The sequence below is a fragment of the Melospiza melodia genome, chromosome Z, assembly GCF_035770615.1.
Source record: "Melospiza melodia melodia isolate bMelMel2 chromosome Z, bMelMel2.pri, whole genome shotgun sequence".
Taxonomy (NCBI): Eukaryota; Metazoa; Chordata; class Aves; order Passeriformes; family Passerellidae; genus Melospiza; species Melospiza melodia.
The window spans coordinates 50,168,429-50,181,739 of record NC_086226.1 but is presented as its reverse complement, the minus strand read 5'-3'; the positions used below and the strand labels follow the sequence as shown (position 1 = coordinate 50,181,739).

The 13,311-nt window shown below is 40.0% G+C and overlaps 1 protein-coding gene and 1 long non-coding RNA gene across 4 annotated transcripts in view; one reads left to right on the top strand and one right to left on the bottom strand.

Moving 5' to 3' along the window:
* Positions 1-4,132: 4,132 nt before the first annotated feature.
* LOC134432022 (uncharacterized) lies at positions 4,133-6,483 on the bottom strand. The gene is made up of 2 exons (XR_010031184.1): positions 6,273-6,483; positions 4,133-5,362 (listed from the first exon to the last, which is right to left on the bottom strand). It is a non-coding gene; the product is annotated as an uncharacterized LOC134432022 (long non-coding RNA).
* The window catches only part of BNC2 (basonuclin zinc finger protein 2), a 322,321-nt gene continuing 315,145 nt past the window's right edge, over positions 6,136-13,311 (top strand). For 2 of the 3 annotated variants that reach the window (XM_063180396.1, XM_063180398.1), the window contains exon 1: positions 6,136-6,178. In XM_063180396.1, the coding sequence (XP_063036466.1) occupies positions 6,167-6,178 (12 nt within the window). In that variant the 5' untranslated portion in view covers positions 6,136-6,166. Of the gene's footprint in view, positions 6,179-7,215; positions 7,323-13,311 lie in introns of those variants that run through there. The other variant, XM_063180397.1, reaches the window with a different exon arrangement.

Here is a 13,311-nt window from a genome sequence, read left to right as displayed (position 1 = left end):
ACCTTCTTTTTGTAATTGTACCTCAACAAAATGAACAAATGCAGGAAGTCTATTACATGTCCCCAACAAAGTGCTTATAATAAAAGCAGTGAGAGTACCTGGTATTCAAACTAGATCTTCGGATGTGAGGGTTACAATCAAGCTCAAGTTCAAACAAGACCTATTAAATATCTGCTATTAGAGTAGTCCACTGCTGGAAGAGGTCAAAATCTAAAATTTGGTCTTTCATAAGGCAAGGATCAAGCTGGCAATTCTTCTGCCTTCTTTTCTTTCTCTTGACATGAAAATCAAATTGTATTGTAAATGTCTCAAGCAATGATTAAAAATAAAAATAAAGCAGAATAAAGAAGTTATGATGGATGAGAAATCTTTATGCCACATTATTTAAAGCCGGCTTTAATGTTCTGTACTATATTCAGCTTAGGTTGCCACATCCCTATTAAGCCACCATTTAAGCAAGGTGTGAATAGCAAAAAAAATTTTTTTCTAAAAGTAGGGAAGCCTCAGCAGTAATGTTTCAAAACTAGACATGAAAGATTTTGGGATTTGCCCTGCCATAAAATATTTGACATTTTTGTTGTTTTTAAGATACTGAGTCACCAATCACTATTAGCTCTGACCGGGGCATTTTATTTGTTAAAACTAATTTATGAGATCAAGCTAAGTGCACAAATACTCACTGTAAGGTACTAGGATGAAATAAGTAAAATCCCATCAACAATTAGAGTCCAAGACAAAAGCAGTAAACTGGATAAGAAAAAAAAGAGGGACTTTCCCATTGTGCACACAACTAACTCTACAAGGCAATAACTTTTGACGGGTGTAATATAAGGAAAACAAATGGTAAAACACCAAGAGAACTGAAAAACATTGAGATTCACTTGGGAAAAATACTCTCAAGTGTTACATGAGATAAGCTGAAACATATTCCAGAATGCATACAGAACACTACGTGTGGTCTCTGACTAGTAATTACTCAGTTATAGAAAACAATTTTGATGGACAAAGATTGGAAGTGACAACAGAAAAAGAAGAAACTTCAATCTAGAGAGCTCTTAAATGTAAACATATGTATTCTTATTGGGGAAAGGATGATAGAACTACCAAATAGATCCAAAACATTTATTTTTACTTTTTTTACTACTATAAGTGAATTGCTGAAACTTGCTACACCATATTCCTTTTATCTCTACAGCTGAATAGCTGAATAGTTTTGTTTCTTTCCCTATGTTAAAAATCTTCTAGTGTCCCTTACAAAAACTGTTGTAGAACCACAAAGTAACATCTATATCTATTTATTTTAATATATATTCTTTCAGTTGAGCTCACAAGAGTCCTGGAACCATATTTGTCTTAAAGAAAATCTGCTAATGTTTTGGGGAAAGTTTAGGATAAATCAAACTGTGGTAACAACCTTCAAAAGAGCGCTAGAAAATATTTGGTAAGAGAGGATATGGTACGAAATGGAAAACAAAATGGATGTGTTGCAGACAACTTTTTTTTCCTTCCCCAAAATCACCATTATGACTGGGAGGACTTAACAACATTAAAGTGCTGGAAAAGCTTTGAATAGCCTTCAATATTTAAGTGCAAGAGGCAAAGAAAACATAATTAGCTATTCTTACTTCACTTCTTCAATGACAAAAATACCTCTTGACTCAGAACACTACTGTATCAGTATTGTTATTTGACATAGTTTCATGAGCCTAATACTGAATTTTGACAGCTGGCTAGCAGGGGTTAGAAAGTAGTATGTTCAGAAGTTAAGAAATGTTGTCATTACAAGTGTGTACACATTATTATTTCAGCCCTTTCATGTGATGAGTACACAGCATCTCATGTACTGTTTTCTTCCTGCAACATGTGTCTGTATCAAGTACAGAGAAACAACAACATTCACTAAACAGACTGCCTGTATAATGAATGGAGCTTCTTTCCTAATATTCATGCTTAATTTACTGCTAAAATTTTAAGGTGTGATAAACAAAACAGAAAGACGGAACTATGGTTAAAGCAAATGAAGCAATTAAACTTCATCCTGGAGACCGAGATTCTACTCCTGTCTCTGAGCTCCTGTGCGATCCTGTGCAACTGACTTTAAACCAAATGCTTACACTTGGTCTCCAGTTTTCCACATCTTGTCTCAGGCTGCTGGGGTTCAGAGCTATGTTTAGGCGAACCTCTTCAGAAGCAGCATCCTTGATACTCTGCCAACATAAGGTCAAACTTCAAATTCCATCAGGAAATTACAATTTGACTAAGAAACCTTTAGACCTTTTTTTTTTTAATTAATGCTCAGATATTCTCTCCTAATTATTGACAATGGTTGAAGTTCTCCCAAATATCATAATGGGATAAACTAGCATAAAAATCAAACAAAAAAGAGGGAAAATGCCAAAAAAGAGAGAAAAATTAAAAGTAAAAAAGGGAAAAGAAGAATCTCTAATATAAAGTGGGAGCCTATCTTTTGTAAATCACGTTATAAGGCAGGCCAGCTGTTGTAAGTAACACTTAGCACAGAAACTTAAAAAAATATTCAGTATGTATATGGATAGTACAGCCATACTCCTAAATAAAATGAATAATCAGATTAGGACTTCATGATGGCACTGGTCCAAAATATTGATGGGTATTTTTGGAATGGATTGTTTGCCCCAGTAAAAATTGTGGATTACAGAAAACAGGTCTCATTTTCAGGACTGGGAATAATTTCTCTGTTGGAGATTCTTTCTACTAGAAATGTAAACTCTTTTTTCATTTACATTTCAATTATACCATTCTCTAGAAGTGTTCTGTCCTACCTTGTAACCCATCAGAATATGGGAGATTTCAGTTTGGTACCTTTCAGGACTGGGGCCTTATGTCCCACCTCACCTCTCTTCGCTCTGTGGGAAAATCCTCTGGACAACACCTCCAGGTTTGCAAAAAGGGCAAGATTCAAGCGAAGCATAAATTCCTTCTGTGAGAAATAGGATCAAGACAGCAGAGAAATACCACACTCTGGAGCCATCACAATTCAGATGAATTATGGTTCCATTCTTCTCAAGTTGCAGTTACTATTCAGACTCTAGTTTGCAATAGCTTGGTGCTCTAATCTGTGAAAAACAAAAACAACAAACCAACCAACCAAGAAAAACCCCAAAAGCAAAAAAAAACCTAAACCAACCAAAAGAAAAAGCTCTCCCCAAATCCAAAAGACTCCCCAAAACCCCAAGAAACAGACACAAAAACCCTGAAGAAAATTTATTTTACTTTCTAAGTTTGTTCACACTAATGAATCTCAGACAAGGAATACTGCTAATTCTTTATGGTGGTCATATCTGGTTTTACAGGAAAAGTACAGTGAGAAAGACTTGCTGTATTTATATCTCTGTTGATGAGGCTGAAATTGTTAGAGACACTGTTTTCTTCATTAAAAAATATCACTAGACTGAGAAGCAAATAAAAGTTTAGGCCTTGCACTTACTCTCTGAAACCTTGCACAAAATATCCAAAATGTAAGGTAATTACACACGTTGAGAAGTCATAAGACAGTCCTGTGATACACCATGAGTCTGTATGCTGTCTTTTGACACTGAACTGCAAGTAAAGGTCTGTTGTCATCATTTCCCACAATATCAACGATGTGCTGATTTCACAGTCACTGCAGCACTATAAAGAAATAACACGTACTGCGCATGTGGATGGTATAGTATTTTAATGCAGGCTCTATCTTACTTTAATATCAGAATATACTACACAGTAGACAAACGTGAAAGCAAGAACTCAATGGAAATTTAATACACTATCGTATATGTGACTGAAAGCAAGACTTTGAAAGATGCAAAATTTCTGAAATACTTGGAGCTTGTTCTGAAGACTAATGATGTTACATATTCAAATTCCACCAGTTAGTTATTTTGGTGCTGATCCTGTGAGCAGAAGTATCTTACCCCACAATGTTTACCCTGTAACCCCATACTGTCAACCCACGATTCAGAACTCCCAACACCTGGCTTGCCTCCAGACATTTTACCTCCTCATCAGCTTTCAAGAGGCTGTAATTTACTGCCAATACAAAAGACATTGGCTTATTGACAGGTCGAAGAAAAAAAAAAAGGTTTAAAAATGCTGAATCAAGATAACAAAGGAGTAACTCCATGAAGCTTTATTAGTTTCCATATAAAATTACTTAGAGTCTTTAAAAATAATGTAACTGGAAGCTATTAATGATTGTGCTACACTTAGAGGTTCTTTGAAATGATCAGATCAGAGCTTAGATACAATTTTTTATTGATATAAGCTATTATCAATGTAAACTACTAATTTAGTGCATATAGAAATATATTCTTCAAATGCCTAGCCCCAGTTTAAAAAAAAATCATTCAAAGTAGTAAGGAAATCCAGTTTTAAATTTAGTTGAATGGCCATCTATCTACTCTAATACTTTCATAAAGCTGTAACCATTTATAATCTTTGACTCACTTCGGGAAAACTGCACAGAGAAGATTAGCCTTGTGATGGGCATGGCAAATATTTATTCTAGCAGGTGACCATGCCTTTTGCGAGCCAAGGTTGCAGCACTTTTGTTTTTAATTTGCATCAGCCTGCTTTGACCCTTCCCTCCTTCGCGCGAGCAGAGGTGGTTTTGAGGCTCTGAAGGTTTTGACCACGAGGGGGCTGTGTGAACACAATTTTTTGGCAACTTCTTGGCCCTTCCTTGGTTCAAAAGGGCAAATGCGTTTTTATGTACGATAAAATGTGACTTTGAAATAATTAACAAGGTTTTTCTTATCTATCCCCTTTGACAAAAAACGCACCAAGTCATGGCTTAATTAGTCCCGTGATTTTTTTAAGAATTCAAACTACTTGAAATCTTCATTGGTCATGGTATTTTTATAAGAAATCCCAAATTCTGATGAATGCAAAATCTTTTGAATCGTCGCTTAGAGCCTGAAACATGCCTTCGAAGATCAAAACTAATCCTGATGAAGTGTGGGTACTGCAAACCTGTCCATAAACTGATATGTATTATGCCTAATCAAGGTATGTGACAAACATCCAGAAAATAAAAATAATTTTTCCCGGAAACAGACATTGAGATATATAATGCCGGGTTTTATGAAAAACTAGTTTTGACACTAATACAGATAATTTACCCTTCTCTCTTCTGACAGCCATAGGAAATACATATGTAACAAAGATGCCAAAATATGGTAACAAGCTTGGGAAGTTGGCAATTCCCGGGGACATGCCGTTCATTGCAGCAAGCTTACTGTGAGTTCAGTCCATAGCAGATGCAGGAAAAATCAGGAGTGCGGACGGCTACCTCCCGTCTTCTCTCAAGTTTTCTCAGTTCCTGCTAGGTCATCTGAGTGTCCAGCTACACCAAAAGGAAGCAAAATGTTCTATCTGTGTTTCACATCGCCTGGAAAGTTCTCCTCGTGTTCACTTTTTAACGGTCCGGCCGCGTTTAAACCTCGTGTATAAACCTCGTGTTTACACGGCGCCTGACAAGGGGAGCGGGTTGTGACCGCACTGGTGGCCCTCAGCGCCTTCTCAGGCCGGACGCGAGGGACAGCCGGGCAGGCCTGCCCGTCCCCGCAGGTGAAGCCCGGCATCCCTCAGCCACTTTCCCCCGACCGAGCAGCCCGTGCGACGCAGGTCGGCCCTGCCACCCCCTGGGCGCCGCCGGCGGGGCTCGCGTGGAGACCGGAGCTTCGAAGCGGTAAGGGAAGGTTTCACCGGGGGCAGCGGGGACTGGCGGCCGGCAGTGCGGTGCCCCGAGCGCTGGCTCCGTGCGGAGCGGCGCGGGCCGAGCCGCCGGCGGCCGCGGGAGGGCGCGGAACGTCCCGCCCCGCCCCGAGGCCCCGCGGGAGCGCGCCCGGCCGGCCGCCGTGTGCCTGCGCGCCCGGCCAGGGCCGCGGCGGCGGCTGCGCTTCCACGGCGCCGCCGGGGCAGGGTTTCGCTCGGTTTGGCTGCTTGTCACACACAGATGTGACTCTTGTCTGTTCCCTGCGAACGTACAACCGTGACGGCTCACCTCCTCCCGCCTCCCTTACCCCCCCCCCCCCTCCACAGGAAAAAAAAAAAAAAGAAAAAAAAAATCCCACCCTTTTACAAAATATTTCCTCGGATCCCACACCGAGCAGCAGCCGCCGCCGCCGCCGCAGAGCCCTGGGAGCTGATGGAGCAATGGGTGGGAAGCGGGAAACCGGCACCACGAGCAAAAACTTCGCCTAACTTTTCCCTTCCTCTCTAACGCTCTTCCCTCTTCCCCTCCGGCTCCTTACCCCCTCTTCTGGGCTACGCTCCATTTTCCGCCGTCTCTCTGCCCCCTCTCAGCCCTCCCTCCAGCTTTCTTTCGCATTGCCGCCTTCTCTCTCGCTCGCTCCAGGCGCCTGGAGCCGATAAGAAAGAGGAGAAGCAGCGGGAGGGACTGCAGCCGCTCGAGGAGCAGCAGGGCGGAGGACGGGAAGGCGAAAGGGGGCAGAGAGGCAGAGGCGCGGCAGCCCCGCGCGGCGCCGCCGGCCGCCCTCGCCACAAAGTTGGCGGCGGCCGCTGGGTGTTTTTGACAGCTGGGCGCGGGCGGCCTCTGCCGCGGCCCCCGCCTGGCACAGAAAGTTTGCGGGGGAGGGAGCAGGCAGAGGGAAGGGGAAAGAGCAGTCGGGGGTGTGTGTGTGAAAAAATAACCCCCTCTGCCTCCCTGCCTGCCGCCCTCGCCCGAGAGCGCGGGGTTAGAAGGAAGCAGCGCTGCCCTCTCGGACCCGCTCGCAGCCTCCCCCCGCCGCCTCCCCTTCCCCAGCCAAAGATCCCAACAACAACAAACCAACCTGTGGAGGCTCTGACCCGAACCTGGGTCCCTCCCTCCCATCACTTCCAGCTCTCCGCTGAAAGCTCTTTTTCTTTCTCCCTACTGCTCGGGCTGAACTTTGGGGGCTGAAGTTTCGAGAGAGTCAGAGAGAGAGTGTGGGGGGGAGGGGGGAGAAAGAGACTGTCGCTGCTTCGCTGCTCCTGCAGCTGCTGCTGGTTTTTTTTTTTTTTTTTTTTTTTTTTTTTTTCCTTTATTTTTGTGTGTGTGTGTTAGTGGTGCGGGATTTTGTTTTGTTTTGGGTTTTTATTTCTTTTTGAAATTCTTTTTTAAAGGGGGGAAAGTATTTTTTTAAATCTCCATTTTTAGTTCAGATCACCTGGGGGGTGGGGGGTGGGAAGGAGAAAGGGAAGGGGGGAAAGAGAAAGAGTGTAGTGCTGAGAGCCCAGAGGCAAAACGAAGGGTGCAGGCACTGCCGCTGAGAGGAGATCGAGAGACAGGGGGTGCACTTGACAACCAGCATGCAGAGATGGTAAGAAGTTTCCAGCAGCCTTTCGTTTTCATTCTAGCCTTTACTTTGGTTTGATTTGATTAATAAATTGTGCAGTAACACAAGCAGCCCTGCTTGTTGTCGGTGTGTTTCAGCCTTCAAAGAAAGAAGCAGCCAGGCAAGGCGAAGTAGGAAGATAATAAATAAATAAATCAGCTTTTTGCTGCGTGGATTGGGGGAAAACAAATGTCTAAGAGGTTGTGCTAAACTTTAAGTGAGTTTGGGGGGTTGAAATGGGATGGCCACATGCTTTTTACCGCCTCCTTCCTTTCACTAAAGATGAGGAGCTAGTGTAAAAAAAAGTGTTTGCGGATGGATGGAAGGAGGGAGGGTGAGTGAAGATGGAGTGGGGTTGAGTCGGACATACGGTGGTCTGATCTGTTTTGGCCACCACCTTCTGCTCGGAAATGAGTACGGTTTGCACACTGTGTAAAGGTAACCTTTGAGAGCGGGAAGGAGCTCTGTGTTCGCGTGTGAAACATCGCCTGCGGCAGGGAGACAGGGGTGTAAATCCACCTTCCCTCCGAAACTCTTTTTTTGTTGTGCATGTGCTTGCAGTTTGCACCTCTCCAATCAGCGATTGCTAACAGAACTTGGAGAGTTATGCTGATGCCCTAACCGTAAAGGGGAAGGGGGAGCCCCTCAAAAACCAACTTTGAACAAGGTTTTACTGCTTATTTCATGTGCTGTGTACACGCACGTCTCCTTTACAGTAGGGCTTTTGCAAAGCAGGGTTTCGGCTTTTAATTTAAAAATTAAAAGTCGAAGTTGCCAAGGACCTTATTTGAGTCAAGTCGGTTTGTCTTGGTTGTGATTTGTGGATAGGTTAAACAGCTGAGAAAGACAAGCTCATTTAAGCCGTGACTACACTTAACATGCAGAATGATAACTGTTCACGTTAACACATGGATCGACCTCAGATGGTGATGAACGGTGATCATCCCCTATTCAATCCAGTAGTATGTTTCCAGTCGCTGTTTGACTATTGCTCTGCTTTCAGTCAGATTTTGTCACCTCGCTCCAGGGATGTTACAGAGCTGTCTTGTGTGCTTGAATGTACACATACACATGTACACACACAAGGGTGCATATATATATATATATATAATCTACCTATATACGTGTATGTTTCTGCACGCATTCTGTGTGTGTATGCATGTATGTTTATACAGTACTCAAACTATAGATAGAGAATGTCTGTGTGAATGGAGTTTACGATGGAAGGTTTGTGTTTTTCCCTTCTCTCCCTAACATGACATGTCTTGTTCCAGTGATCAAAGCCACAATTGGAGTGTAGGAGATGCAACTGTCAAATGCAGACAACAAGGAGAAAGAAAAAAAAAAAAAAAGGAAAAAAAGGGGGGGGGGGGGGAGGAGAGGAAAGCAGCATGTGCTCAGGACTGTGGTTACAGTAACACTGACAGAAATTAAAGTGGTTTTGAAAGCAGCATGCGATTTATGATGGTTCCCATTTACCCTAGAGTCAAGCTGTTGTAAAATTGATGCACAAAAGACATCATGTAGTAATCTGGTGTACCCAGGATTAAAGTGGCAATGAGTGTCTTTTTTGAGTGTCTGACGGTTAAAATGGTTTGAAGCTATTTTTTAAGTATGAAATCAAAGCAGAATATTACTTACTTATTTTCTTAATCTGTATGTTAGCTGTATGTAGTAGTTGTTGAAACATTTTTTAGTGGAAGAGGGTTTTTATTTCTCACTATATTCCGTTTTCCCCTCTGTATTGTAACCCATTTCCATAGACAAATTATAAAATGAGCAGCATTTTTGTCATAGTTTCAGAGTACAAATGTTCACAGTTTAATTACCGAGTTCATTTCAGACAGTAATATTTAATAAGCTTGATCAGCATGTCTGCACGAGAATACTGAGTTCCTGCAAAAGTATGTGGAACTTTCCTTGCCCTTAAAAATGGCAGGATTTTTAAATCTGAAATTTAATGGTGCATATGTGCTCTCTGATACACTGTAGTTTGATTTTAAACTGTCTAGTATTAATAAGCCAACTAGCTCTACGTATGTTCTGCTTTAAAATCCTAAAGCATGTGAATTTTAAAACTTGCTAAGTATTTCAAATCACTCATCTTTACCTGACCTATGTGCAGAAAAGCTTCAGTGTAAATTATAAACTAGTTGTTATGAGCAAATTTTGAAACTCCTTTTAAGACTTAGGATTGTGAAAATGTTTCTTAAGCACACATCTTGCACACATAATAGAAAAACCCTGCCTTGGTACACTGTTTTGCAGAAAATACAACAGTGTGACATTTTAGGGGAAAAAACTTTTATGAACAGCTCTATACCTTTAATCGTGTTACATTTTTATTTTGGAGGCATTTGAGAAAGACAAGTATGCAATTGCAGTAAATAAAGTAAAGAAACAGACAAAAGCAGAGATGGCTATTGCTATATTAAAATGTAAATGTTACAGTTGGAATTTTCTAGTGAGTTTTTGAGTTCAGTGCTTTACATAACATTTTGTCCTAATCTTGCTTGCTGTCAGAGATGTTTCATGGTTGTGCAATTGCTGCAGTCAAGAATGCCAATTTGCATTCCAGGAGTGTCATTTGATTACTTTTATCTGCACAGCTCGAAGACCAGCCCAGACCTCTCATTTCATCTTGCCATGTCACGAGTCAGTGCTGTGTCCTCTTTTCAAAAATCTGCCTGATTTAGACAAGAAAGAAAAGTACTTTCATGTTGCAGCCGCAGTCCCCTGCTAACTTGTCAGCAGCAGGATATGATTCACTTGGGCCCAGAAGAATGGTACAGAGATGAGGGTTAGGCTGTTCAATAAGCCTATGGACAGGTAGTGTGTGACATCCCAAGAGAGCTTAAGTTAATGAAGAACAGGTCTGCTTAGTTCTTCATACTATGACCTGGTGCTGTCCCCACAGTTTTCTCATTTGATCTTTCCCAGCAAATTGATCTTTTCTAGTACTTTTTTGCCTTCCAAGTTAGTCCTTGTGGGACTGAAATTAGCAGAGCAACTTAAGTTGGATAATACAGCTGTTCAGAAAAGAAGAAATTGGACACTAGCTCATAGAGGGGGGAGGGGAAAGTAAGCTATTCTTTCTGTTGTTACTGAGAATTCCTTTTATTTTTAATACTACAGTTTTATTTTCAGAAACTTCACAATTATCGGATTACTTTGGAACTTTGCTTTCTCATTTAATAAAGTTTGTACAAATGGTCCATTGCACACTGCATTAAATGTGTATCATTTAAATAAAACAAACATGCTTACAGCATAGACCGCAGGTTTGCTTTGGTGTTTGTCAGTTGAACTTGCTTGTTAGAAATGATTTGCTAGTCTGTAATGAGGCTTTTACAGTTGTTGTAAGACATTTTAAATATCAATTGCACATGCCAACTACATTATTTATAGCCTGCTAAATAACTGTAATTCTGTAGTATCCAATACTGAAATGCAGTGGAGATTAAACAATAAAAGCCATTACAAATGGTATGTGTAAATATTATGGTAGGTGAAAATACAGTCAGCAAATTACCACTGGCATTACTGGTTTTCTGGAAAACCAGCGTATGCCAACAAATTGATTTTAACTAACATTCTGTACTTAAAGTCTGGGATCTAAATGGGGCTATAGTATTATCTGTCAGGTTTCTTTACATGATTTTGTACTTGGTAATTGGAAGGTGGAATGGAGGTGTGTTTGTCTGTGTGTGTTTATGTGTGTATGTTTCAATGCATACATGGCTAGGTTGTCAAACAATGTAAGATTTCAAACCAGAATTTGGTAAATAAAGTGTAAGTTGGAAATGATTAAGAGGGTCTTTAGTATGCTGCACAAGAGTAAGCAGTATTTAACTTTCTGTATTTCACAGCAGATGTTCTCACATATAATCCACATCCTTTCAAGTTGTAGAATTAAAAACACTGCTGAATGGAAACAAGAACACGTATTATGTAAGGGAAATACTGCTCTCACTTTCTCTCTCAGCATTGCTTTTGAAAATGGAAAGGAACTGTAAAGGATCATTGGTCAGTTAAGCTCCTCTGGAGAGCTAGAGGGAGCTTCTGGATTTTATTAGATATGCCTTAGGTAAGAAAAAGGGGAAAAATATTCCGAATAAGGGAGGGCTGATTACTACCTTTTTTTTTTCAGCACCAAAGATCTAGAAGTTAGACTTTGAGGTGGCTTGATTCTGTGTTATGTATCTGTGTATGCCAGTAGGATTTGTGGCTGACTGCAGATCTTGTGAATTTCAAACAAAGCAGAAATGACCAACAGCAAAGCAATTACATTAAAACAAGTCCAAGTAAAACATTGGATTTTGTACAAAAACCAAATTTATTTTTCTTTCGTCTCAGAGATGGGCGTTTCTGGCAGTGTCCCTTTCCCTTTTGCACTTTGGACACTGTCACTAGAATGTGAAGTCTTTTCATCGCTTAATGTTGTTTAATCAGAGTCCTGACTCTCAGTCTGCAGGTTTGCACAGAACTTTTAATTTAGTGATTTAATTTGATTTAATGTCTACTATTAGTATGTGTTAGGAAAAAAAATGTACATGTCTGGAAATACAAAAGGTTCCTCATAAAATACAAAACAAATAGAACGTATTTGCTATTTTAGAAATATCTATCACTTCCTAATCTAGCCAGGAATTTTTACTTAATTTAGAAGAATAGTATTTAACATGCCTTAATAAAAAGCCTGATAAATACTAAACCTAAACCTTGTATTCTGTGTCAGTTTCATCCCACCTAAATTCTGACATATTTTTTCTAAAAATGCATTGATCATAATTGCTACTTAGTATTCATATGGCAGCTTTTAAAAGTATTACTTTGGACAAACTTATTTACCTTTTCAGTAAATTATATTATCCAGTGAGATAAAGTACCAGATTTGTCTCCTTTATCTCTCATACAGTAGCTGTCATTATGTGCTGTGCTAGTAAAACCCTTTATTTGTTGATTATTAGAATCTTAGTACACTTAGGATTTCTGCTGTAATTTAATGTGATTGTTCAAAGAGATTCCCTCATTTAGAATCTTCCTGTAATACTCTCACCACATATTATAAATATGTATATTTTATACTCTAGATAGATGTGTAAATACATTTTTTTCCAGGTAAATCAAGTATTTTGAGAGAATTCTTTTATCTGCAGCACCTGTTTCAGTACCTTTCTCTTGAAATATTTTATATAAAAAGAACTCACACAAATTCAGGTAACAATCAGATTCGCTTCTGATTTGTTACTTTAGAGAGTTCTTTCTGGTTTTTAATTTTTTTTTAATGTCCTACTATGTACGTAAATCACATTTTTGTAGAGAACTATAAAAAGCTAGAGAAGTTTTAAAACCACGCTGGGCATTGCAATTATTTTTTCATTATAAAAACCAGAATGTTCATAATGCTGATTTGTAAGTCACAAGCCAAGTGAAATCAAAATGCCATAAGCTAACCACTAAAGTTTTTAAGTCACCATGGTCTGGTGCACTGTCTGGAAGTTCAGCTATGTTTTTGCAGAGTATTGCAATTGGTTAGGTCTACTGTTCTGCTGCATATAAAACTGTAGAAGCTGGGCCTGTCAGAAAATCTTCAGCTATGGGAAGTGTTAAAGGGTATGCAAAGCATATTATTAACTGTTATCAGCTGTAAAAGAAACTGGATGTATGTACAACACCCGTCATGCTGTCAGCTGGAATCACACTGAATTAGTGTTGCAACTTTATTAAATTTGTCAAATATGTATTATTTTGGAACTTCTGATTTGTGCTCTTAGTCAATGCTCTTTACTGTTGAATACAAATATGTAACAGCAAACAAAAAACATTTTTCCCTTTTTGTGACCTGACATTTGCCAAAGTGCCCCATGCTGAAATTTCTTTTCAGTATCTTTTTTTTCTTCCAAAGCCAGACACGTACCCAGACACAAAAGCCTCTGTGTATAGCAAGCTGTTTTAAATATTGTGACTTGAC